General features: G+C 43.5%; 2 protein-coding genes across 3 annotated transcripts in view; one reads left to right on the forward strand and one right to left on the reverse strand.

Annotated features, from left to right (window-relative positions):
• Window positions 1–3,377: 3,377 nt before the first annotated feature.
• Window positions 3,378–25,654, reverse strand: MKRN1 (makorin ring finger protein 1). Of its 2 annotated transcripts, XM_082240562.1 has the most exons (8): window positions 25,168–25,653; window positions 14,409–14,537; window positions 12,484–12,710; window positions 9,037–9,263; window positions 7,747–7,961; window positions 6,918–7,028; window positions 6,285–6,423; window positions 3,378–4,409 (listed from the first exon to the last, which is right to left on the reverse strand). In XM_082240562.1, the coding sequence occupies exons 1-8, from the start codon at window positions 25,371–25,373 to the stop codon at window positions 4,197–4,199; spliced, it is 1,467 nt and encodes a 488-aa protein (XP_082096688.1). In that variant the 5' UTR covers window positions 25,374–25,653; the 3' UTR covers window positions 3,378–4,196. The 2 variants fall into 2 exon arrangements, with proteins under 2 accessions (XP_082096688.1, XP_082096689.1); XM_082240563.1 differs by lacking the exon at window positions 6,918–7,028 and having other exon boundaries at window positions 25,168–25,654.
• An 88-nt stretch (window positions 25,655–25,742) lies between these two features.
• The window catches only part of LOC309542024 (uncharacterized protein), a 34,430-nt gene continuing 32,277 nt past the window's right edge, over window positions 25,743–27,895 (forward strand). Inside the window, exon 1 of the mRNA XM_082240500.1 lies at window positions 25,743–26,357. The gene's annotated coding sequence lies outside the window, so the exon portion shown is untranslated. The remainder of the gene's footprint in view (window positions 26,358–27,895) is intronic.

Raw genomic sequence — 27,895 nt, forward strand, 5'->3', positions numbered from 1 at the left:
CTCTACCCCCCCCCCGCACAAAGAACCAGTGGAAGAGAGCACATCTGCACACAATTCACTTTTTGTGGGATGTGGGTGAAAGTTGGATTCAGTAGAATTTGAGTTATGGAAAGCCCATAGATCTGAGAGAGGAAGTGGCAAAGAACATGACTCTTCCAACTTCCTCCTATGCACTTACTAAGGGAGAAAATGGTAATCACCCTAAGCATCTCATGACCAAGGGGGGACGGCTCGGGTTTTGTGGGTTCCACAGAAGCCACATTGGTGACCTGTGATTTAGTCTAACATTCTCTTGCCAGGCAGTTGCCTCAAGCAAGTTTGTCCATAGGGCCTGAAATACATCAGCCATTGTCCTTCTCATGCACTGAGCATCTGCATAGAGTAATGTAGGAGGATAAAATCTAAGACAGGAACCACAACCACATCCTGTGGCAGTGGATTCTATACAATGATATGTTAAATAGTACTTCCCTTTCTTTCTTTCTGTCTGTCCGGAAGCAATGGAGTCTCAACTTCATGCTGTGACCTTGAGGTCTCTTCTTATGAGGGACGGAAATCTCTGTCCGTTATCAGTGCATGATGTTGGCTCAGGAATAAATAAGTACCATATTTTTTGCTCTATAAGACTCACCTTTTCCCTCCTAAAAAGTAAGGGGAAATGTGTGTGCGTCTTATGGAGCGAATGCAGGCTGCGCAGCTATCCCAGAAGCCAGAACAGCAAGAGGGATTGCTGCTTTCACAGCGCAGCGATCCCTCTTGCTGTTCTGGCTTCTGAGATTCAGAATTTTTTTTTTCTTGTTTTCCTCCTCCAAAAACTAGGTGCGTCTTGTGGTCTGGTGCGTCTTACAGAGCGAAAAATACGGTATATAGAAAGGAGAATTCCTGGATTGCAAGATCCAAGTTTGGGGCTCATTGGTGAGAGAACCCCAGCAGAGATTTAAAACCACAAAGCAATGCAGCAACATAAGGCATGGAAATATAGGCTGTTAAGACTTTAAAAATATGACTTTCTATGTGAGTTCCAAAATAGTTGCCTCTTCTCCCAGCATAGGAAAAGACCATGTTTAGTATGTTAAAAATGGTTTACTTACAAACTCTCCAAAGGTCAGATTCACATGCTTTTACATACATCAGTCAGAAAGGCTGCAGAGGCCTTTCTTAGTTTAGTTCCAAGGTGGTGAAAGTTATTACTGGTAATAATTATTGGTTTAGGAACTCAAGAGTGGCTTGAGAGAGCCACGCGGTCTGAACTGGAGAAACCAGTTCGGACCTCACACATTGAGCTTCTCAGGTAGACCTCCTCCCAAGGTGAAGGGGAACGACCTAGGCTAAGCCTGACAGGATATCTTGCTCTATGGTCTTAACCCCTTCATGCATTACTTAAGACTTAAGCATGTTGGTTAAATAAGAATGAGACTGGTTATCCCACATGTGAAGGGAGCCCCACACAGAATTGCTGGAGTAGCTCAAGGCCCTCCTAGCCAGCAACAGTGACAGCCACTTGTATCCACCTAATTATTTCCACATTAGCAAAGTCCCCAAATAAACAGGACAGCTAGCTCATGCTTCTGCCTCTATAGTTTATGCATGTGCATAATGCTTGGGCTACAGTGGATATGAAAATCTGTGACCTGCAAAAAATTTAGTTTTTACTGTTGCTGATAAGTTGTAAAAAGTGCTGCCGACATCAATGGGGGGGGGGGGAGAAAAGAAATAAATTAGGCAATTGCTGTTCACCCCACCACCACTTCTCATGACTCAGTTTGTGCATACATGTGAACTGAATTGCAACCACTTTGACTGTTTTCAGCCTGAGGGTAGAGCGAGTCTTTTTTTAGCAATCTGTATGCTGTTCTGGGAGTGTTTTTTGGGTTAATGCCTGAAATAAGGCTGTTTCTCTCATCCTTCCAAGGCACTCTCATGCAACTACTACGGATGACCACATAATCTGAAAGGTGTACTGAGGCACAAAATGCCTATGAAAAGGGATACAGCATGTCAACAGATAGCACTGTACTAATTTCAACAGTTTATACCACCAAATTTATCTCTGAATACTTGTGTGTCTGAACACATGCCTCAACCTAGGGGAAACATTTTACCCGACATCTTCATGAATCTCACTCATTTTGATAGTAGCACCTGCCTTTGAAACACAGATTAGGTCAGCATTTTCTGATTTAAGGCAGTTAGGTCTCATTGGCTACAAAGGGACAACCTGACGTTACACGTTTTACTCCCAATTCAGTGGCAAGGATTAAAGCATAGGTCTCATGCCATTACTCCAAAAAAATTTTTGGGGGGTCTCTCTCATACAAAGCTTCTCTCTTCTCTATAACATTGCAATTAGTTGAATCTATATGCTGATATTAAGCATGAGGGGGATGGAAATATCCAGATGATCAATTGTTACTGGTGACTCGAAACTGGATGCAGAGGTCAGGAAACACATTTTCATCCTAAATTTTGCAAAAGGTTTTTTTGCAGCCCACATTTGAGAAAACCGCTATTACGACAAAATCGAGAGCACATGGGAACGTAACTAAAATATAGGAGTTGCAAAAGTTGAAAACGAATTTGCTTTTCTGTTTTTTTTTTATTATTATTATTTGGGAAAAGTGCTTCTTACAAAAGGCAGCTGCAAAGTAACACAGACTTCAGCAACAGTTTCCGATTCCATTTAAAAGTGAAAGGAGACGCAATCCAAAGGACATAAGCAGCAGAACAGTTTTAAGGACAATCCAGCAGCATTAAATGTAAATGGAAAGTGAAAATTCCATTAAAGAGACAGTGGGAAGAGGGAGAAAAGGGATGGGGGGCTGGGGGGGCACCTGGAGTTTTTTCTTGGCAGAACTGGAGCCTGATTGCGCGGTTGCTTGTTTGATGGGTACAGCCAAGAGGTAATGTGGGTTCTTTTAAACAGAGAGAGAGAGAGAGAGATAGAAAGAGATAGAAGTGTTTTCCTGGATAAAACTCTTGAGTGATTGCTAATGATGATCTCAAACACGTCTAAGAGGAAGGAAATACAGGGATTCTAAGATGCTGGTGCCCTAACTGGGTATTAGGGCTGGTCAGAACCCTCTTTGGCTAACCATATCCCGTGCCTGTGCAGCCCAAAAGGAGTGTAAAGGTGGCTGGGAAGATATAAGAGTGCTGGTGTCATTAAGGAGATGCCTATCACCAAGTTAAATGAGCTGGTTTCAAGACCACTTCCCCAAAAAAACTTGGTTGAGACCACGGCTGCTTCAAAGCTTGCAGGGACTTCAGACTTCGTGAGCCAAGAAAAGGGGTGGTGGTGGGGTCTAAAGTGGGTGATGGTGAAAGAGAAGAGAGAAGCGAAAGGGTTTAATACACACATATACTAAGTTGCCCAGCCCTTGGGATACAACTCTGCATTTTATTTGTATATACATACATAGAAAGTTCTCCTTTCACACACAAAAAAACCACATTTCCCTCTCATGCCGAACAGTAAAAACCCGGAACATTCGCGCCTGGTTCTGGTTACACAGTAGTAAATAGTAATGTGCAAGTAAACAAGTGACCAAAACCACAAATGAACACGTGTACATGGGGTGGGAGTCGGGTCTGGAATGGAACTGAAGCCGGCCAAGGGAAAAGAACGAACAGACGACACCGCTGGCCCGAAATCTGAAGTAGTAAAAAATAAATGTTTCCGAAGTCCGTAATGGAAAGAGGCCACTGGCCAATTCCTGCCCATCCCTGCCCCTGCCGCACAACCGCCGCTCTCACATTTGTCTCTGGGCTCTTCAAGATGAGTGTGGAAGTCCTGTAAACACTTGAACCTTGGAACTGGGTGAATCCCCGACAGGAACACAGATATGAAGCAACAAGTCTAATCTAACTGTCTGACAGTTAAATTCCATATTATTTTTTTTACAAAAAAAAACCCTAACGTTTTAAAGGTTTATTACATGTCATTTGTTTAACAGAGAAGAAAAAAACACACACTCCTGGGGTTGGGGGAGCTTTGAGGCCGGGAGAAAGGAGGGCGGGGTGGGGTTCGGGGAGAGGAGGAGACAGACCCTGGGTAAAAAGTTATTACAACAGCAGCACCTGGAATGGATAGGCCTGCCTAGGAGGAGAAAAAAACACAGGCACTGCCACAACACCACAGGAAAAAGAGCTACTGCCTGAAAACTGGAGCAGGCAGTCCAAAACTCCACAAAGAGGTGCTATAGAGCCAAGTCGTAATAGTCTTCCAGCTCATCGTGAAACAAGTCCCATTCGTCCTCTGAGTCTGTCAGGTCATCGTCGCCGCCTGCTGCCAACAGCATGAGAAGCATCTCGCCCAGCTCAAAGGTCACCACCTCGTCCTCGTCGTTCTCAAAGGGATCGCTGCCCTCCCTGTCCTCGATGAACTCCCAAAACCGGTTTCTCCGTTGGGCCTGCAAGGGAAGCATAAGAGATTGCCCTCAGGTGTCTCACATTTCCCATACTCTTTCTTGTAAGGCAGCGCAAAGGCACATCTCTCTCTCTCTCTCCCATGTTCCACGTTCCTCTACCAAACACTGGGCAAAACTGGTAACATTCAGGGCACCTCTAGGCAGAGAGATTTTGGGTGCCTGGTATGCTGGCTGAGCGCTACTGATCCCGCAAGCCGCAGAGGCAGACTGTTGTGCTGATCCCAGCCAGCACACAATGGCAGTCTGAGGGACATGGGGAAGGCAATAGCTCAGTGGCAGAGTGCATGATTTATTTGCAAATGCTCCCAAGTTCAGTCCCTGGCATCTCCAGATATGGCTCGGAAAGACGCCTGCACGAAACGTGGGAGAGATGCTGACAGCCGGCGTTGAGAATAATGGAGTTAGATAGACCCACAATCTGGCTCAGTGTGAGGCAGCTTGACAGAGCAGCTTTGTACCATCTTTTCTTATTGGATGTTATTATTATTGATTAAAATTCTATACATCTGAGGATTAAAGGGCACTTTACAATATTCCTTGCGCCTCTTCAACATCAAATTGTTTAAGTAGTGTGGACAGTTAGACAAAGTACTCGCAGGAATGCCACCAGTTGCAACAGGCCTGCAAAACCTGTGATCCACCAAGCAGAAGACAACAACAACAACAACGATAATAATAAGTTATCATCACTCCAAAGGCAGCAATAAAACAGTGAACGATACACAGCAGGTTGGCTGCAATTTGGCTCGATGGATCACCAGTAGTTCAGATCTGCATAATGTATTTCTGATGGAGGAACCAACTCAGAATTCCCAACTCAGGAAGGAAGGATGTGCTCTATCCATATAATAAAAGTGTGATTATGTTCAAGGCAGTAGGACTACCATGTCAACACACTCCTTCTCTTCCCAAATCAGATGGAATTTTGCATTATTTTCTTTCCACTGCTTTAAAATAACTCAGTTGAAGCTGCTCCCTGGGCAAAGAAAATCTGAAATAGTATTTTGGTTAGGGTTAAAAAGGAGATTGCTGTAGGAAGCTGCACAAAAAAACTCTCTTCCTGCAAACTGCATCAACTCTCATCGCCACCCCATTTCACAATTTCTCATGGATGTTCATTTAGAGCAAAGGCAGGAAGCATTGGGCCTTATTCCAATTTGGCTTTGGGCTATCAAATAGCCAAGTCTGATTGGCTATGTGATGCCATTATGTGGTTGGCTGGGATCATGTCAGGAAGAAGTCCATTTTTTAAAAATAGCACCCAAGTTGCAGATTGGAAAAAGCAGCATCCATTAGCGTGCATATGTGTGCACACACACATTATGTATTTATATTATTATTATTATTATTTAAACTTATACACCACCCTATACCTAGAGGCCTCAGGGTGGTTCACAACAAGACCACAACATATAAAATCAAACAAAAAGCAGTAACCCAATAACACCCCCTCCCCAAAGCCACATTCTAAAAGGGTGTCTATCAGATCAAAGGCCTGGTTAAAAAGGAATCTTTTTGCCTGGTGCCTAAAGGTGTATAATGAAGGCGCCAGGCGAACTTCCCTGGGGAGAGCATTCCACAGATGGGGAGCCACTGCAGAGAAGGCCCGTTCTCGTGTTGCCACCCTCTGGACCTCTCGTTGAGGAAGCACACGAAGGAGGGCCTCAGAAGATGATCTCAGGGACCAGGTAGGTTCATGTGCATATATTTAATCTTGCCTCCCCCAACCTTGCCCTTTTGATCTCCAACATTTTGTGAGTGAAAAGAAGGCGCTGTCCTAATTTTCCTGCACTTTTGCACACACACCCTCCAACATCTTTTTTAAAAAAACGAATCATCAAAAGCTGTGGGACTTACTCTGTATCTACTCGAAGTTCCCACTTTCTGCCTCTGGGGCTCCTCTCGGCGGCCATCAGGATATGCGTGTTTGTAAAAACAGTTCCCTCCAAATGGGCAGCTCCCACGGCCTTCATCAAAATACCTGCATGGCTTGTTGCTGGAAAGGAAAATATCGCAACCCTTACTCACAGCATAGCCAATCAGAATTCAGTACTGCATTTGCTTTATAATCCAGGTGATTTTGTTTTCTTTTCTTTAAAAAAAAGAAGAAGAGGTATTGCTTGCCGCCAAAGCCATTTAAAACCAATTAACACATGTACACAATGGATTACATCGATGTGCATACGCAAAGGGTGTGTGCATGGGTAGGTGCATGCAGAGGAGAACATCTGTATTAGCCTGTGCTGTCATTTTAAGGCAAGGTTGTGGTTGGGTAGACAAGGGAAGAGCACGTGAGGTTGTCTGGCGCAAAAGAGTGAACAAGTAGCTGGTGTGGTCTGCATGCATCTACCAGTGGTTAGATAAAGATGCATTTCACACACAGAAAGGGGTAGGAAGGAGGTATGAGGGCTTTAGGTAACACTGTGCTTTTCTCCGTGAACGCCCTTAATGTCTGCAGTCAAACTTGGCCCGAGGCTGCAGGGCTCATACCTCATTGCCTCCTTGTATTTCTGAATGAGTTTCTGCTTCTCTTCCTTCTCCTCCACCCAGTACTCACTTGGAATGACAAAGTTAGATGTGATCCGACATTCTGGGCAGGACCTGGGGAACGAACAGACTGCACTGCAAAATTCCACATGACAGGGGCGCTATCTCCAGCTACAGACATACCATGGTATATGCCCACCTTTTAAAAGCAGTCTATCGCACCTCAGAATCTTTGCACCACGGTTCTTTCACAACCTAAAAGCTCTCCCCACCCCCAAACCCCACCATTTCCTGAGGTTCTAAATTTTGCAGCTTGTCCGTTTCTTAAGAGCAATGGGGGGTAAAAAAAAACATTTCACACACAGAGTCATTTTTCTTTAGATATAAATAAATTTATTTTTGTAACTTTGCTTTCTTGGATGTCCATATTGGTTTGGGTTTGATTTTTCCAAGCAGACTTTAAAGAGGGATGGGTCACTGGCTCAATAATGAACTAGAAGAGCGAAGGTTTTAGGAAACACACATTTGGAACTGATCGGTCTCTTTTCACCATCTGAACCCAAATGATTTTGTATGGTAACCAATAGGACAGCATGTTGCTACCATTCAACAAAAAGAAGTTATGACTTAACATTCAAACTAAATGGATCTTGCTGACCAGTCACGAGTACCAAGGTCAGAAGAATATCCAATAAAACCCTCAATTCTGAATAACGTTACTTATGTATTAAACACAGTCTTAGGACGAAAGAGGGGCGATGTTGCAAGTTCACACAACATACTAACATCTTCCCAAGAAACAAAGCACAACGGACATGGGGAAGTGCCTCACTTTATGATCTTGCTCTCAAATTGTTTAGCGCTCCTCCACTTGCGGATGCACTTGAGACAGTAAGTGTGATTGCAGTTGGAGAGGATCCCAAACCGACGCTCGCTGGGGTTGGCTTTTTCATACACCACCTCCATGCAGATGCCACACACCATGTCTTTGCTACGCTGGACGGCAAAGGAGAGCTCCATGTCCTTCTCGTGAGCCTCGATGCAAGACTGCAAGGGAAAGAGGGAGAAAATGACAGACAACGTCTTCCAAATACAAGGTTAACTTTGAAGGACCAACCTTGCCTCACTCCCGTCAATGGGAACTCAATGCAACAAACTCTTCTGCTTGAAAACTCGAAAAATATAATATATACATGATCTTCCAGGGGTTCACATATAAAAGATTCTCTTTACAAGGAATCTTAAGCAAGGTGTGAAAGTTATGGGAGATACGTTTTTCTCCCTTTTATAATGCTAGAAACCAGGGCTACTCAATGAAGCGAAAAATGGGAAGATTCAGGATAGACAAAATTACTTCTTCCTGCAACACACAGTTAAACTCTGGAATATGCTACTGCAAGATGTTGTAACTACCACCAACCTTGATGGCTTTGAAACAGGTTCAGACAAATTCATGGAAGGTACAGGCTATTGGAGGCCAAGTTTCCCCTCCACTGTTGGAGAGAGAATGGTGCCCCCAGTACTGGAACCTGAAAGCAAGGATGGGGAACCTGGTGCCCTCCAGATATAGTGGGAGCCCCAACTATGTACAAGGCCAACAGTCATGGACAGCGGGAGTTGCAGTCCAACACTGGGAGGGTTACAAGCTTCCCATCCCTGCTTTACAACATGTCATGGTGCTATGCATCTCCCCTCACTGACATCGTGTTCCTTGATCTACTTTCCATCTCGGCTGGAAGGTAAGAACTGCCAAGGTGTCTGGAATACCAAGGATTGAATGGTTGCCTTCTTGCCTTGGGGAGATTCACAAATTCTCTTGAGAACCCAAAGACAGAAGGAAGCCTAATCTAACATTATGGTACATTCTGCTACATTTATTTTTTAAACTTTATATATTGTTTCTGAAAACTTTACATTTTAGTCATTCTCTTGGGCAGTGTCTATTACCACTTGGCTGTTCTGAACAAGGTCCATAGAAAAGCACACCTAGGCCATCAGCCAACAGTCTGGACCTGTAACAACTTGTTTGAAGGACTTGTGGAGTCAAGCAAGCTTGCAAGGGCTTAAAAGTTTGATCTTTTGATGGGTCAGCTAGTTATTTTGCCCGTTCTTCCCGCCTTACCTTTATGTGCAAAGATCTCTGTGCGGCATCAGCGGGATGGAGGACCTGCAAGCCACACATGTCACACACATCTCCATGGATATATACACAGTTTTCTCCATAGCGGCATTCTCCCACTGCGGCATAGGGACATAACTGTTTCTTTATCTCCAGGTTGGTGTGCTGCTTTTCATATTCCTCTTCAATTACCATTCTCTGCATGGGAGTTTCAGTGCAGGATGGAGCAGCTGGAAAACATCAGAATGCAGAGTGCTACTCTTAAAGTTTGCATGTAATCATCTGCGCAACTAAGGAAAACAATTGCAGATGGTTAAGACTCTTGCCTGGATGCTGCTTGTCCCCAGCATAAAACTGCTACCATCTTGCCATTATTTTGCACCAGAAAATACTTAACTCAAAACTATGGAGGCCACCACAAACCAAGTACAGCGGTACCTCTGTTTTCGTTCTAGAAGAACGAATAATCCGTTCTAGAAGAATGAGTTCCGAAATGTTCAAAAACCAAAAACTCAAAATGGAAGCCTCAAAACAGAAATCTCAATATGGAAACCACATTTCTGTTTTGACTTCCAAGGTGTGCTGAAAAACCAAAGCATTTGCTTCCGGGTTGAAGGCGTTTGAGTTTTGAAACATTTGAAAACCGAGGTATCTCTATACTTATTTCGTTACAACTCATTTTGTTGCTCTCAGCAACAGGCGAAATCCTTGAAAGGGAACTCACCCCGCCTGCCAGTATGTGGCCACAAATGTTGCATGAACACAAGCTGGCATGCCAAGTTACACCTGACACATGGAGCACTGCCATGGCTAGGTGTATTTTGGTGGCTTCTACAGAATATGGGGACTGCCACTGCAAGGCCATCTTCAAAACTCAGAATCAGGTACTGGCAGACCGGCCGACAAAGCTCATTCTAGACGTTGCAGCCACCTCTTCCCAGCCATCAAATGCTGACATGCGGCACCTTGATCACAATGATACAAACGAGATCCCTAGAAAAGTAAGGGCTGTTTCACTCTGCTGATTCCGTCACATGATTATGGCTGTTGATCCATGGCCATGTGAGAACAGGTCAGCATGAACAGGGCTGCACAACAGCACTTTCACCAGCAGCTACAAGCACAGAAATGGCTGCTGGCTCACACCAGGTCTATAGTCCGGGCCACACTCATGTTTAGCTAGACAGTCATGTGCAGGAAGAATGGTAATTACATTTACTAAATTAGGCACATTTGGCTGTCTGTACCCTTTTAAAAATCATGTTATATGTTGACTTCATCAGAACTCTCTTAGAAGGAAGTCATGTACTTGGGAACAGAGTGGCAGTTACTAATCAAGCACTTGGATGCAATGGGGATTGGAGTCACTCGAGCAAAGGGCATTCAATAAGATCTGCAGACCAGTGGCAAGGAAAATGAGTCTTCAGCCAGCTAAATCATGGCAGATTTTAATCAGCTGCAAGACAGAGTAAGAAAACTCAGGAATCAACACAATATAAAAGGAAATTAATTAAGAAAAGAGCCTTTTCCAAGCCTCTACTCCTTGTGACTTGAATGTGCTTCTTAAGCTTGTGGCCGAGGGGCAGAGCTGCATTAGAGCACAAGGGTAGCTAACTTTTTTGGCTTGAGGACATTGTTCACCCTTGACTATTTCTCTTAGGCAGGCTTCCTCAAACTCGGCCCTCCAGATGTTTTTGGCCTACAACTCCCATGATCCCTAGCTAGTAGGACCAGTGGTCAGGGGTGATGGGAATTGTAGTCTCAAAACATCTGGAGGGCCGAGGTTGAGGAAGCCTGCTCTTAGGATTACATTTCCGAAGTGGGTAGGACTACCCCACACTCACACACAAAGCCTGAGGAGGGGGGTTATTGCCCCTTCCCTGCTCATCAATCTGATGACTGGGAAGGGATGATCTTTCTTTTTTCAAGACACCACAGCACTCTGTCTACTGGATAGGACAGGGATTAGCCACCCCTTGTTGTAGCCACAGGACAATTGCCCAGGAACAAACTCCACAGCATCCACCCAATCTCCAAGTGCAAATATGGGAGGAACAGATTGAGCATTGCTATAACCCAAAAGGCCTGGGGGAATTTTGAGTGGGAATCCAAACCAGCTTCAAGTCCACCTCTGACACAAGGTATTAATAGTGTAGAACTGTTGTAAGCTGCTCTGTCTCACTAACATTCACCAACCTGTAATAGGGATATTATTTAGTGAACTGCACATCTGGGCTGCTGTATATTACCCTTGCAGCCCAACCTGAAATGCGGCAGTAACAGCTTTGGAGAGCTTTACAGGGCAGTTGCATGCAGCAATATTAGCTTCAACGCAACCCTCAAACTGACTGCAATGGGTTCAATTCCTATGGACAATATGAAGAGTTGTTGTAAACTCTGAGAACCATCATAAACCACTCTCTCCTGGCCACAGTTCCCTCCAGTCTGCCAAATGAGGACAATAAACTACATTTGCTTTGGATCCTGCATTAGGAGGACTATTTTTAAAATATTTTAAATTAAACAAGTCCTGAATTAGAAAAACTCTTATCTTTGCTGCTGCATTGGGGGTTCTTCTCTCGGAGGTGGAGTTGACACAGAGCTGCCCAATCCCACATATGTTAATTTTTTGAATTTCCCCACTAATACTCATGGGCAGTTTTCATTTCCATCTCCAGGGACATTTAAAAATAACTTTTCAACGCAAACCAGCAAATTACTTATCCAGACAGAGAGATTGTTCTGTGTCCTTTTTATATCTATTTGTCTCTAACCCCATCCCCCCTTTGCTCCATTTCCCTTAGAGAAGAAAAGAGGAGAGAAACCGAGTGAAGGGCAAATGATGGAAAGAAAGTCCTAGCTCAGAACTCTGATAGTTGCTGCAAAAAGTGTGGCAGCACAATGAAAGTTGTCAAGCTCTCTGTTATTTGCAGAATGCTTAAGAAAAACACGACCACATAAATCAATAAATTGGGCTCATAGGTCTTCCAAATGGACCTGGAAGTTGAGATGATCCCATTTTATAGATAATGGATAGCTACTAGAGGCTTCCAGCTAGTATTTTGCCAGATAAATTCCCTACGGCGTGATCACACACTTCCTCAGCCTGACTGCATCCATGTTTACTTGGAAGTAAGCCTCCATTTCAGTGGACCCTGCTCCCAGGTGACTAGCTGTGCCTCTCCAGGGTTTCAGACAGGGGACATTTGCAGCCCTGCCTGGAGATGCCAGGGATTGAACCCAGACCTCCTGCAAGCAAAGAATATGCTTTACCGCTAAACTATGACTCTTCTCCACTCACTATAAGGCAGTTTCCTATGTTCCTAGCATAAAAGAACAACGTTCACATCAATATAGTTCTTTACTGAAACACTACTCTTAATGAGACAATAAGAACATGAAGCGTCAGTGCTGACTGACGTTTATCACTACTGTAGTAAGTCCACTTACCACGGCCACAGTATGGCTGCCCAGGGACAAACTCCACAGCATTCACCCAATCTTCAGCCCTAGCTCCGGCGGCTGCCAGGTCTTTGTCTTCAACTTCAGTTTCACCAGTGCTCACTTCAAGTGTTCCAGGGGACGGGCTCACTTCTGTGGAAGCTGAAGGGTAGGTTTTTATAGCTGGACTCACAGTAGTCACTTCTTCCCTTTTCAATGGCTTGGTATGTTCGTATCTGGTAAGGAAAGTCAGAATTTTACTTTCCTCCCCGAGGAAGAATAATGACATACATAGACATTGCACTAAATGTGGACCTTTTCCTAAGAAACTGCTGGCAACAGGAGCACGATATGGAATGAAAAGCGATTCCGCTGCTATACATGAGGAACTTGTGGTTGAAATTTTTTGCCATGCAGAGCCCACAGCATATTGATCAAGTGTGTGCCTATCTATTAAGCTTGAGAAGGCGAAGTATTTTGTACCTCTGGCACTAGCATGAGATCCAAGGTCCCTTTCAAAAAAAAAACAAGGTAGCAGAAAGTCTGTCTGCTTCCCTGTTCCCAATAGCTTCATTTTAAGCACACTTACAAAGCTAACTCGTTACCAAATGGCTGACGACCAACTCACCTTTCACATGTGTATCCCATCGTTCAGCCGAAGAGCACAGGATGGCAAACATGGGATCATCACATTTTATCCTCACAACTTGCCCACAGCAGCCTGTCAGCTTCATAGCTGGTCTGGGCGCAGAGCTTTTGAACCAAAGTCTTCCTGGCCCAAGGCTAACATTCTATTTGCTACACCACACCGCTACTCTAATCTCACTAAAATAATATTCAATCCGAGGCATTCAAAGTCAGCTGGAGGATATAGCTGTCGTCTAGTTGGTCTAAAATTCCACACACTACGGCTCAAATTGTTTAGTGCAGGACATCCAACATCATGCAGAACAGGAATGCAGCTAGTTCTCATAAGGTGGATGACAATGAGGTTATTTTCCCCTGTAGCTTTTTAGAATTAACCTTATGATAAAACTTACATTTGATATACACACATTTGTTACATTTACACCTGGTCTTTCTTCTGAGTAGCTAAAGGCAGTGACCATGACTCCCTGCCCATTCTATCCTCACAACCCTGTGAGGTAAATTAGGCTGAGCGACTGAGAGTGGTCCAAGGCCAACCAGGGAGTTTTGTGGCCTGAGCCATGAACCAGGGTCTCCCTGTACCAGGATTGGCCTTCCAGTCACTCCCTGACATCAGATCTACCCTGTACATGTTACTGTGCTTTAATGTCAAGACTTCTGTTCAAGATCACACCCTATGAATTAAGGTATTTAAATTCTTAAAAGGCAGGTTTGTTTTTAGGACAAAAAAATAAATCAGGAATGACTATGTTGGCAGAATAAGCTCATTTACAGGTTACAAGATTGAGGTGGAGGGGTTTGGCTGATGATCATGCTCCATATAAATTCTTATATGAACTTAAACAATAGCCTCAACCACACATTCCCATTTGCCTACATCACTATTCCCTCTAAAACCCCTCAGAAATTGGCTCTGCACATCAGCCATTACCATTTTTTGAAAATTGCCCCAAACAAACTATGACCTGAAGCCACACCACAATTTCCAGTTCCGGTGTAATGCTAAGCTAAGGACTGTGGCTTGTTGCTCCTGCTGAAGGAGGAGCAAAGAGGGAGTGATAAGCTTATTCATGCTGAGCCATGATTATTACATCCACAATGGTGTTTGACAACTGTAGAAAGGAGAGTGTTCAAGATGCGAGTGCCCCACGGATGATCACATCCATTGGACTGAGACCTCCCCAATCATATAAGAGACAGGGAGGGAAGTCACTGAGGGTAATGGTCACAAAGAAATGGAATTGGCTGTTAGTTCAAGGCTAAAACATTCAGCAGCATTTCTATACCTGCAACGATCTCCGTAAGAACAGCATCCTCGCTGAAAATACCTGCACACCATGGCAGACTGACTAGTGTAGAGATCATGGGAGTAACGGCAGTTGTCTCCCTCCTTGCAAACGCCATGCATGAAATACCTGAAAGACAGAGCATTGCAAATATGGCTCAAGCAGAAACATCAACATCCTGTAAGAGTTCTAAAGGCATTTCATTCTGCTTGATGCAAATAAATAATAAACCAATGCTGACTAATCCTCTTAAAAGTTCTAAAGCATCATACTAATACTAGTACTAATAGCCATTAATAAACTCGTCCTTTTCTTCCATCAATTTATATAATCCCATTTTAAATCCATCTAAGCCATGACCATCACTACATTTTATGACTGCAAATTCCACAAATACACATCACGTGAATAAGTATTTTCTTTTTTCTATCCTGAACCTGCTGCCTTTAAATTTCACTGGATAATTTCCTCCCCCAACTTTGTAAAGCAAAATAAAAAAACAGTTAACATACCAGACATGGAAAAGATGGCAGAGAAGGACGATCAAAATGATCAAGCTACAACACCAATGAGCACCAGCCACCATGGCAAATGGGCAGTCCCTGCAAATATTAAACTATGCAGCTTCTCTACTGTGTAAGGAGAGATACCTTTCTCCCTCTTCCATAATTCTAGAACTCGAGACCATTCAACAAAATTGATGAGCCGTAGATTAAGCACTATTTATAGAATTCATTGCCACGAGATTTGGTAATAGCCGCTGACACAGACAGTCTTGAAATGAGATTAGACAAATTAATGGAGAAGAACAGACCCACCAGCAACTACTGGCTATGGCAACCTAAAAGTCTCTGTGTTCAATGAATTCCTAACCAGTAGCTTGGGGGCAACTGTGGGGGGGGGGGAGACTGTTGCCTTTATGGCCTGAATATGGACTTCCTGGAAGCATCTAGTTGGCTACTGTTGGAAACAAGAAGCTGAACTATATAGGTTGTTGGTCTGACCTGGCAGGGCTCATCTTATATTCTTATTTTAACATCTTATTCATCTCTGGAAAAGGCCACCTTTAACATTTTAATTTTCTTTGCCAGTTATGTGCAGAGATCCCAGTTGTCTTCAGACAAAAAAATGTGAAAGAGGATGCAAACAGGGTGTTATCTGTTCTCTTTTTTTTGCACTGCTCCACAGTGCTGGGAAGAACAACCTGGACTATTTAAGCAAAGGGTGCAACTGGAGCACTAATTCACTTACTATCCCAATCTCCAATGCATACAGTCCCAGTTTGCAACCAAAACTGCCTTCGTGGATGACCTGCACCAGGAACCAGAGGGGGAGCTGTTGGTTCTGGTGTGCCTCTTAGCGGCTTTCAGTTTATTGTCTTGATGCCAAGGAAGCAGTGGAAGTTTTGAACCAGTGTTTGAGTGCAGTAGCGTATTTTTTATGTGGGCTAATAAGATGAAATTTAATCCAGACAAGACAAATGTGCCATCAGTCAGCAGGAGAACAGAACCTGGAGTACTGAAAAGTCCTGTTCTGGACAGGGTTGCACTCCCCTTGAAAGACCAAGTTTGCAACTTGGAAATGTTCCTGGATGCTCTGGTGGTGCCTGTGAAGGAGTGTTTTGTACAACTTCGGGTAATTCCCTGGAATAAAGCAGACAGAGGTGGAATCTACACACACGTTAAAAACGTTGTAAAAATGCTTTTTTGAAAAATCGTTTTGAAAAATGTGTTGAATTTGCTGTAGCTCACAATTGTGTCACAATTGTATACTGCACTTTACAACACATTCAAAGCGTTTTATTTGCAGCTGTATAGCTGGGCCCCTGGTCACAGTACCACAAGTCCTGGCCACTTCCAGACAAATCACTGTAACATGCTTCTCTGCAAAATGCTTGCGAATTTAGCTTGTACAAAATGTGGCAACCAGACTAATTTCTGGAGCCTGCTTCGCTGATCATGCTCCTACAATGCCTTTTAATTCTGCCCAAGCTTTTGGGTAGGTTCTGGAACCCTACTTTTATGCTGATCTGTTTTATCATTCTCTTGATTTTACTGCATGAAACTGATTTTAGTCATCTGTTGTTGTTTATAAACATTTCTGTAAGCTGCATTGAGTTTATTTTATAAAGAATGTTTAATTTTTTAAAAAAATAGCAAAAAAAGAAGCAGCACTTAAAGGGGCGGTGGCATTCTAAGCATGTTGACTTAAAGGGAAGTTCTGTGGAAATGAAAGAGGACTCATGTTTTAATCAGGGCTGCAAGCTTTGATTGGTTTACTGAATGATTAATCTACCTAAAGCTTTAGCTGCCCCCTTCACCAACTTGGTGCCCTCCCCAAAAAGCTGTTAGACTCCAGCTTTCAGTCACAGCATGGCCAATGTTCAGAGTTGAAAAGAGCTTTAGCCTAAAACTTCTGAAGAGCACCAAGTTGGTGAAGGCTGCTTTAGTTGATTAATGGTGGCACCACATTTTAATTTGGGGCTATAAATTAAGAACACATTTGCTTACTATTGAAGCCATTTTGATTCCAGCATATTATTGTAACAGAAAACAAAAAAAAGATGTTGAAGTTGTGTTTTCCAGCTAAAATGAATTAACAGCTTTTGTTTATTAAATGCTAAGTTGTGCCTTCAACTGCTTTCAGCATTTCATACCCAGGTTGTTGTTTTTTTGCGATGCATTTTCTTAAGCTCAAATCCATTGCCATTGGATGAAAAACAATTTAACTAAAAACACTACTACTGTAACACTAGAATGAAATCTTCAAGTACAAGAGTGAGTTCTTTGTCAGAAGAAGTCTAGCCTGAAGCAAAAAATAAAATAAAAATAAAAATGATACCAATCATTAAAGGAAAGGAAAATAATGTTCTCCTAATGAAAATCATGCTATCGGCACCCAATGACCCCAAAAGCTTTATCCCTCTAAAAATAGAAGAAAAACAGAAGATTTGCTCATTTCAGCCAGTAAGCGTTTCATGAATTAAAGCCTTTCTGTCATCATACGATCTTAAGAGCAGAGTCTGACATGCTGAATATTCCTCAGACATCTTCTCGTAATTTTAAAATCAAAGTAAATTAGTCTTTAAAAATACAAACATTTCTTCAAATACACCCAATGCCCCAATGTTACAATTCCTAGACCTTTACCCCTGTTGCACCACCTGGTTTTATTTTACACTATTAATCTGGCTCTCAATAGAGCATGAGGAATGCTGTTATGTGATAAACTTGAAAAATGAACTTGACGTCTCCTATGTGCCCTAGACTGGGTTTAGATATCGGTTCAACTGAATTGGAAGCATCAGTCAGCTTGGCCAGCCTTAGACTATAATGGTTACATAGACTTTCTACTCAGAGTAGACAGACTGAAATTAATGTACTTAAGTTACAGTAGATCCATTAATGGACATAACTGAGTACGCCTAATACTAGATACAACCCTAAGCCTTCCAAGTTTGAACTACATCACCATTAATGGTGCCAAAAGCAGCAGGGGTGCCCCACAAATACCTACTGTGATAGTGGAAAATCAATAAATCCATTTAAAAAATAGCATTTGCCAACCCAGTGCCCTCCATATGTTTAAAAGACAACTCCCATCGGCATAGGACTGATAGGATCTGTCATCCAAAACATCTGGAGGGCACAAGGTCGGCAAATGCTGGTCTAGAAGCATATGACCTACACCTTCCTTTTTGTGTGGAAAAGAGCTGTTCACACAAAGAGAGAAAAAGAACCAGACCACTTTAGTCCAGAGGTGAATGTATCTCACATGTACTCAAGACAAAAGATTTTTCTGTAGGAATCTCTTTTGGAAGCTCGTCCTTACACATGCCCAAACTGCCACTTTCAAATTTGGAGATGCAGTCCTAAATCTAGTAAGCTTCTAACGCAAGAGTTCATGTGTGTGTGTGTGTGCGCGCACACACACACACGTGCGGCAGAACTGCCACCACCACTCCACTAGAATACAGATGCAAGTTCAGTTTATGTAGAGAAAGGGGGGAAAGCAGAACACACAATATACTGCTTCTGGACCTGACCATGAAATGCAGTTCAATGTAACAAGTGCATAGCAATAGATAAAGGGCAAAAATATATATCTTAATTTAACGTGAATGCTCATGTGGTCTGAACTAGTGGAGTGTCTGTCAAAGAATGAGATCTTGGGGTGAAGATGCTGACCCACTGCGTGGGAGTTGTGAATAAGGACATTCCATGCTAGGGTTCATTAAAACTGCTGATATCATAATGCCATTGTACAAATTTATGGTGCAACCACATTTGGAATACATACTGTGTACAATTCTGGCCACCTCATCTCACAAAAACATACTGTTAAGTTAAGTTGGAAAGGTTCAAAAAGCTCAAGCAAAATAAATGATCAAGGGGATGGAGCAACTTCCCAATGGAGACAGGCTGCAGTATTTGGGGCTTTGAAGTTTAGAGAAAATGTGAATAAGAGATAATAAGATAGAAGTGTATAGAATCACAAATGGCACATAGAAAGTGGATAGAGAAAAGGTTTTCTCCTTCTCCCATAAAACTAGAACTCAGGGACATCCCATGAAGCAGAATGCTGCAAGATTCAGGACAGATGAAAAAAAGTTCTTTTTCACTCAGTACATAGTTGACAACTGAATTCACTTCCACGGACACAGTAAATGCCAGCATTTGGGATGCCTTTAAAAGACAATTAGACTAATGCATAGAAGATAAGGCTATCAATGGCTAATAGTCAAAATGGCTATGCACAGTACATACAACTCCCCACTTGAGCGCAGCACTAGGAACCCGGTGGGTAGCTCACAAGGACATCCTCTTCAGGTTGCGGGAGGGGTCTCCTTGCGAGCTGCAAGCTGCCCAGCTGACACTACCCTGCATGTCAGTTGTTAGGCAGGGAGACTGAGCAGCCTCAACAAAGCCCTGTTGTACCCCCGGCTTGCAAGTAGAACCTCCCTGGAGGATGTCCTCTTCAGGCTCTGAGGAGGGTCTCCTTACAAGCCACAAGGACTCTCCAGGGTGCTCCTCACTTATGTGCATTTCACTTATGCATACAGGGGCCCAGAACGTAACACCCGTGTAAGTGGGGAGATGCCTGTACTGCAATTTGGCACCAATTTATATCAGGAATGAACCACACAAAGACCAACCACCTAGGTCAACAATATCACTATCAAATTCATTATTGAATCTTTTAAAACTATGTCGTCTATGCAACACCATATAATCTGCACAATTTTCACTTCAACACCCCCACACAAAATTTAATCATGTATTCAGAAAAGATGCTTTCAGCCAGCTGGGTAAATCCAATTCAATTTAGAAATAACCTGGAATGAACCCATAATATAGCCAAGCCTGAAGTTTTTAGCAATTTCATAGTTTGGAACATCCTCAGCCTAAGGCTGTATACCCTAATTAACCTGTCTCTCATCCTCTCTGTATTTACTTAACCCATTCTGTTCATTATGTGAAGTCGTTTTTCTAAAGTAAATAAATAGCACACATTCTGCCTGACATTCTCTTTTTAAAATTGGCAGGTTTGAAGAGTTTACGAGTGATATCAAGTGGATTCTACAGTACCCACACCCTTTAATTAGCTGTTGCTATTTTAGATAACATGACTGTCACTCAACTGTTCACTCTTCAGAATTAAGAAAAGCACAAATGACTGAGAATATCTTTGCTGTGAGGCCCCAGAAGAGGAAAGACTGCATTGTTACCTACCCTAAAGAACTGTGCCCCATTTGCTCTGCAACAAACAACACTATGGGCTTTTGTTCAAGGGTCATATGTGAAACCTCATGACTTTTCTGCTACATTCTGTTGCAGATTCACACTCCAACTCAGATGGCATCATTCAAGTTCAACAAACTACTAGCAAGCACCTGAGGACAACTTGTGAGGAATCAACACAATAGGGAGAATAAGCTTCAGAAGGTAGAAGATGATTGCTACCTGGCGGGCACACCATGGCTTAGTCCTTATGTGATCCAGCAGTATGGAGGGGAGATAATTAATCTATCATGCCAGTCAAGGGTTACTCATAACAGGGGAAACTATAATGTTCCTTCAGAATGAACTGGGCAGGCATAAACCTGGAGGTGCCCATTTCCAGAAATTTTTATTAGCATCTGTCTGTCTCAAGAGACAAAGGAGTGCGCCTTCAGGGGTGAAGTCAAACCGCTGAATTAGCAGCACCAAAGTGACCTCCCTGGGGCGCAAGCCTAGGCAGTGAGTATGGAGGTCCTGGGCTGCCCAGATGACTAGACCCCCCCCCCCACTGTCGCTGATATGGTCCAAAGGAAAGCACAGCAAAATGTTTCACACCAGCCTGGCTGCAGGAGTTGCCAGAGGGAGGTGTACAAGATGCTATCCAACAGTCATAGGATTTGTGTAGGGTTTACTCCTCAGCCTCCCACAGGTATCCCAAAAGGCAGTGGAGGTTTAGAATCAGAGTTTTCCTAGATGGACTACCTTCCCAGGCTGACAACTCCATCTACCTCTCACTTTCCTCTACAGCACATGCAGAAACCACCTTCTTGACCATTGGACCCACTATTGGTCTTGTCCATTCAATCTGCCAGAGGTTGTCTTTGCATGCAGGGGAAGTCCCTAAATCATGACCGAGGGTGAGGACAAACATGCCACTGAAGGAGCTTAGTATCACCTCTTTTATTAGATTCAATTAGTTTGCTAGTTTGCTATGGTGCTTGCTATTTTCCAAAATAGTCAACTTTTATTTCTCAGCTTGACATTTCAAAAATGTAGTTTACATAAAAGCTGGAATGAGGAAATTCCTAATGCTTTGCCTGGCTGCCCAAGCTCCTATAAGTTAGTGTATGTTCCTATGAATTGGAAATGGCTTTCTAGCTGCACATAGCACTGAAAACACCAGATATTACTCTTCTGTGCATGTCCCACACCTCAAACTAAGAAGGATACATGTGAAGCATCTGTTGTCTCTTACATTCCAAAGAACAATATGAAACCTTGATAAGCATTGAAAGTTTTGTTGTGACACAGTACTGCACAAATCATCACTGATTATACAGACTTTTTACTTGGCATAGGTACATGGTACAGTATGCACAAATTGCATGAAAATGCATAAATAGAAGAGAGGGCTATGAGGTTTTCTGAACTACATATTTCAGCAGCAGGATGATCTTTTATTTCTATGCATCACTGGTGAAAGGTGTTTGGAACAGGTACAAGATCAATTAAAGCCTTGCATCTTCTGTGACAGTCTGCATACCATCATAATACTGTTTACTGTTTTTTTCAAATTAAGGAGACACTGTTGTGTTCATTCCATATCATCATCTTACATGGATGCTAATTTCCAGATGGCCTTCCTATCATAATTATTTTATTTTAAATATGTATATACCACCCATGCAACAAAGTCCTCTGGATGGACAAAAGCACACTGATTGTTGTTATTCGCTAGGTGTGGACGTAAACCACCAGAGCAGCAGTTCAAAAGCATAATTATATTAACGGATAGACTGACATCCTCTAACTTACATAAATATGTAGCAAGAACGTATACAGTGGTACCTCGGGTTAAGTATTTAATTGGTTCTGTAGGTCCGTTCTTAATCTGAAATTGTTTTTAACCTGAAGCACCACTTTAGCTAATGGGGCCTCCTGCTGCTGCCGCGCCGCTGCTGCATGATTTCTGTTCTCATCCTGAAGCAAAGTTCTTAACTCGAGGTACTACTTCTGGGTTAGCGGAGTCTGTAACCTGAAGCGTCTGTAACCCGAGGTACCACTGTATTAGCTAGAAATTGTTTCCTATCCACTTTTCTACCCTGCTCTCCAAAGTTCTGCACTTCCCAGGCAATCTCTTGTCTCTGTTCCCTTATGTTCTCAGAAGCTACAGGTTACATCTCTCAAACTGCCCTAGATTTCCTGCAACAAGAAAATAATCGTAAAAACTTCCAATAAGCCCTAATATAGCGAGGAAAACAATAACTGGGTAATTCTTAGGTTTGACTGAGAACGATCTGACCAATAGGTAGGCAAGAAGGAAGTCCAAGTTACATTGGTCCAAGAATGATCTAAAGGACTACAGTTGAAAGGACCCAGGGAAATAAAGCCATTTTCAAATAATGAGGACTCAATCTTGTTTCCTTATATAGGGAACAAAAGATGAGATCTCATACTTCACTGACTGGAAGATGGTGCAGTGGGTACTAAATACACCCACTTTGGGAGATGGCAACTACATTCATGCCTCCTGTGCACCTGTGGGCATTTTCTTAGATAACTTGAGGACAACTGTGAACCTCAGAAACTTGCACTGCATGAAAATAATTTAAGATATAGGTATGGTGTTATGATACATCTCCAACAACAAAATATTATGATTCAATTGCAAATAATTAAGGGAAACACGACAGGCTCAGTATTTGTTGTTTTTCTTTGTACTCTACTTAAAGAAGAGAAGTAGAGTTTGGATTTGCTATCCCGCTTTATCACTACCTGAAGGAGTCTCAAAGCGGCTAACATTCTCCTTTCCCTTCCTCTCCCACAACAAACACTCTGAGGTGAGTGGGGCTTAGAGACTTCAAAGAAGTGTGACTAGCCCAAGGTCACCCAGCAGCTGCATGTGGAGGAGCGGAGACGTGAACCCAGTTCCCCAGATTATGAGTCTACTGCTCTTAACCACTACACCACACTGGCTATGATCGATTTTTTTTATCTAGCCCTTGAAAACTTGGAAGCCATCAGCGTTGTCCTGTCACACATTTCACTACATCATCCACAATGCTCATTACCCAAAGATGTCAATGTGTTTTACAAGCTCCATGTACCTCTTAGTTTATACAGATGGATTAATGGTATCTGTCCACATTTCCCCACTGCTTACCCCCTCTATTTTCGATTGTATAATTCTTGGGAAACAAAGACCTATTTCAATTGCCTACACAACTCTATAAAGGTGCAATGTGCAGCAACACACACACACACAATCAATCAATCAATCAATCAATCAGGTGTGTCCAAGATTACACAGATACCTCTTCAGATAACCAAATCTAAATGCTAGACTTAATTGAAGGACTGAAAGTACTGAAGCTATTTCTTAAATAATTATAACTGCAGCTATCACTATTATAACTACAGTACTCTTCCATTTGCAAAAGAGAACAGACCAGGATAGAGTAGTTTCAAGGTAAAGGAAGAGCTGGAACTCAGAAAGCACTCAACATTACCTTGGAACAGAACTGAGAATAATGCTAAAATTCAAGTTCTACAAATTTACAGAAGCCACTCAAGTTCAAAACTCACAAAAGAAATATTCATTGTTTTGAGAATTATTTCTGTTAGGATCTGTAAAGTGATCAGAAACAAAACGAAGACCTCTGGACAAGAACTATGCCACTTCTATGTGTTCACTACAGCATCTGGCACAGAACACAGCATTAAGAATTAAAACAGTGATCTCACTTACTTGATCTGATCAGAGATGGTCAACTTGCATCCCATCCTGGGAAATTTTTATCCAGCTTCACTCATGAGAAAACTGTTTCCAAACCATATGAACAAGAAAAATATCTATACTAATAAAACACATGGGGTTTGTATACAAGGCCCCATGTTTGCCCAAACGTGTGTGCTTCCTACTTATTTTCAATGCCCTATATTTATTTTAAAACTTGCTATCCCAACAAGGTGCCTACACAAATTGTGGGGCTACAATTAGCATCATCCCTGACCATTAATTATGCTGGCTTGGGCTGAAGGGAGTTGCAGTCAAACAACCTCTGAAAGGTCTGGTGTTGGGGAAGGCTGTTCTAATGTCTCAGCCCCTGTAAAAGGGGCTCAGGGCCTATGCAACGAAATACACTTCCATCCCAGACCACTGCTGAGGAATTAAGTAAAGTAATCTAGCAAAGAATTACAGTAGATCAAACCAGAAGACATGCAGTGTAGCCCTAATTAAGTTTACTTCAAAGCAACTCCCTAGTAAAGGACTGCAATCTAAGTTTGTTTCAGCCTAGGACTTCAAACACTGCTGCCAGAGAATCCTTTTCATTTTGCTCCCACATACACATCTTATGTTATCAGTCTGCAGTTAAGCAGGACTCGGAAGGCTTACGTGTACATACAGATCAGTGCCACCTTTAGTCACAGGCGAGCATCACCAAGGGGAACAAGCAAGTGAAGTGAACCCGGTGAGCAGAAAGGGTTGCGTTGGGTGTTAATTGGGAAGCACACGGAGGAATACATTGCTGTCATCATACTGGGGTGGGTGGGGGCGAGAGAGAAAGAGATCTGCGTCTAGGAAAACGAAAACTTAATAGTACTTAGAATGGATGTGGAGCGAGTAGTAAACAAAGGATCCAGGCAGCATTTTACAAAGGGCGCATGGAGGACTAGCGGCGGAGGAGCCGGAAAAAATCCCAAAACCAAAACATTTCGGAGGACACGTGACAAGAAAACCTACCCGGCTTCTAAAAAAAGAAGATAAGAGACAGACGGGGGCAGTGGGCAACAATGGTGACATACCGACACACACACACACACCACCACCACCCCGACCCCTGTTTCTGCTTCGGAAGAAGGAAGGATCCCGGCCAGGATCGGTGCGCGCTTGTTCTGCCAGTGGAGGATAAAGGACCCGAGGGAGGCAGGCGGGCTCGAAGGTCCGAGGAGCCCGAGCGGGGCTCCGAGGGCGGTTGGGGACGGGAGGGAGGGGGGAGGCACGGGCGCCATCACCCGCCACCGCCTCTGCACGTTACCTGCAGGCGACTTGCTTAGTCCAACCGCCGCTGCTTCCCCCTCCGGCTCCGGCCGGCGGCGGCTGAGGCTCGGCTGTGGGGAGGCTGGGGGCCGTGGCGGTGGCGGCGGCGGAGGGGCTGGGGGCCGCGACAGCCGCTGCTCCAGCTGCCGCGGCTGTCGCTGCCGCGGCTCCGCCACCACCGGGGGCCACCGCAGCCTCCGCCATTACTGTTTACCCCACACAGCGACGGCCCCGCCGGAACTTCCGGGAGCTCATCCTTCCGGCCTGCTGGACAGGAGGGCGGGGCAAAAGCTGATGGACGGGGGGGAGGAGGAGGGGGAGGGAGGAGAAAGGGAGAGGGGTGGGCGTGGCTTACCTTACCCCCCTCCCCCGCTTCGCTTTGAGAGAAGAGGACAAGCGGGCCGACAGAGAAAGGTTGAGAATGGGGTGGGAGGGGGGAAGCACGAGGTCGAGAGCGAAGGTTCTGATTGGTGTAGCCGTTCGTGAAGCCGCGCCCACTGGGTTAGACGGACGTGGGGGAGTTGTGACGCCAGACCCGGAGGCGGGGCTTGGGCGGGGGAACCACCTGCAAACGGGCGTCGGGCTTCACTTCGCACGAGCGGCGGTTGGCGACAGAGGTCTATGGGGTTTTGGGTTCCTTTTCTCTGTCGCGGCTCCATGGGGAGCTCGCTCGGTTACGGGGCGAAGCTTTGGGGTCTCAAAGCCCAAATACACACCGGGAACATGAACGAGTCTTTTTGTGGCATCCTAAAGACGAACATAATTTAATTTGGCATAAGAAGAACCCACTTCAGTTGGAGGCCTAAAGCGTTCTATTTCAGCTTCCAATTGTTACTATCACAATACATTTCTTGATTTACTTTTATTTATTTCAGATTTATACGCTTGCTTGATTGTAATAAAACCTCAAAGTGGTTTACACAAAACAATAAATTATTGGAAGAAAGCTTAGGAACCACTATATAAAACATTAAAAGAAATTTAAAAATCACCGCTAAGCTGAAAACCAGATTGCAATGCATGTTGACATTGTCCGGATACGATTGTCTAAACGTAGGTGTTTTGAGCAGGCACGCGAAATGGTGCGGCGAAAGCACCTCCCTGACACCTTTAGGCAGTGAGTTCCAAAGTGGAACAAAGGTGGCATTCTGTAACAATGCCGTTTCCTCAGACTGAAGCAGTCAGCGGGTAAGAAGATATTGCAAGTAATCTGGTCCCAAACTGTTAAGGGCTTTGCATACTAATAGTGTTGTGGGAAATCTCACATCCTAACACAGTGTGTGTTATCCAAGTGGGACTATACAAATAGAGACCAAATCTAGATGCAAATGTACCTGGGAGGGTGATCTGATGGCCAAGAAAGATGGAGGCAAGAATTGCCCTGGCAATATATACTGAACCTCCTCAAACAAAGAACTTTAAGCTATTTTGTTACATTTTGTTGCCGTTTTCATACATTGCTCATGTACACTTATCAGCGGCTACATTCCTAGTCTATCAGGGTTCCTTTGAAGTAGACTCTGTTCCATGGCCTTGAGAGCAGCTCCTCCTGCTTATCTTCAGCCTCCCTTCCCATCCTTCTCGCAACTATCAGGTCGCATAAACATTAGGTATTCCACATGTCTGCCTGTGGCCTTGCTCAGATTGCAAGCTACATAGTTTCACATCATTTCTTCACAATAGTAAAGCCTAGAACTTGGCCTGGTAGCAAATCAGCAACCAATGCAGGACTCTGACCAGAGATATTATATGTTAACAGGGTTAGAAGCTGATTTACATGCAAGTATATAGAGAAGGTTTTGGGGGTGGCGCTGTGGGTAAAACTTCAGTGCCTAGGACTTGCTGATCGCAAGGTCGGTGGTTCGAATCCCCGCGGCGGGGTGAGCTCCCGTCGTTCGGTCCCAGCTCCTGCCCACCTAGCAGTTCAAAAGCACCCCTAAGTGCAAGTAGATAAATAGGGACCGCTTTCTAGCAGGAAGGTAAATGGTGTTTCCGTGTGTTGCGCTGGTGCCGGCTTGCCAGAGCAGCTTCGTCACGCTGGCCACGTGACCCAGAAGTGTCTTCGGACAGCGCTGGCTCCCGGCCTCTTGAGCGAGATGAGCGTGCAACCCTAGAGTCGGACACGACTGGCCCGTACGGGCAGGGGTACATTTACATTTTATTTATATAGAGAAGGTTTGAGGGGACTGAGTCTTTCTGTGTAAAGTTTTAATGTACACAGAATAACACACAATCACCATTCACATCAGTGATAATGGCAGATTAAACAACCAACTTAGCTTTACCATGCAACTGAACATCTATAGTGGGAGAAGAAAGCATTTTCACATTTAATGCCAAATTGATAGACTCAAACTTCTTAGTAAAATTCTTGCTTGCTTTTTTTAATTTTAAAAATATAATTTTACTTTTTTGTTTTCAAACAAAATATACACCACCACCATGGCAAACTTATTTACAGTAAGAGGTCGGATACAAAACAAAAGCTAGGTCAAGATTATGTAAGCAGTACATTGTTTGGTCATATTTTCAGTAAAAACGGTTCTTTTATTTTCATTAAAGAAGTTTCCTGGTAGTATAGAAAATTAACCTAAAGCATCGTCCCATTAGAGGCCATGCATGTTTAGAGGACACAATGCATTTTCATTATATGTTATATGTTTAATAAGGCAAAACCAAGTTGTTTGAATGCATTCTTAGAACATGGATTATGTAATATATTTGTT

Source organism: Podarcis vaucheri (assembly GCF_965113315.1).
Source record: "Podarcis vaucheri genome assembly, chromosome: 10".
Lineage (NCBI taxonomy): Eukaryota > Metazoa > Chordata > Lepidosauria > Squamata > Lacertidae > Podarcis > Podarcis vaucheri.

Bases quoted from the DNA above. Each gene is read 5' to 3' on its own strand.
- MKRN1 (XM_082240562.1), bottom strand. From the start codon at position 25,373: ATGGCGGAGGCTGCGGTGGCCCCCGGTGGTGGCGGAGCCGCGGCAGCG. The intron at 7,029-7,746 runs GTGAGGCACTTC...TTCGTTCCCCAG, and splicing joins TTTGAGAGCAAGATCATAAA to GTCCTGCCCAGAATGTCGGA. The intron at 6,424-6,917 runs GTATGAGCCCTG...TTTCCTTTCCAG, and splicing joins AAATACAAGGAGGCAATGAG to CAACAAGCCATGCAGGTATT.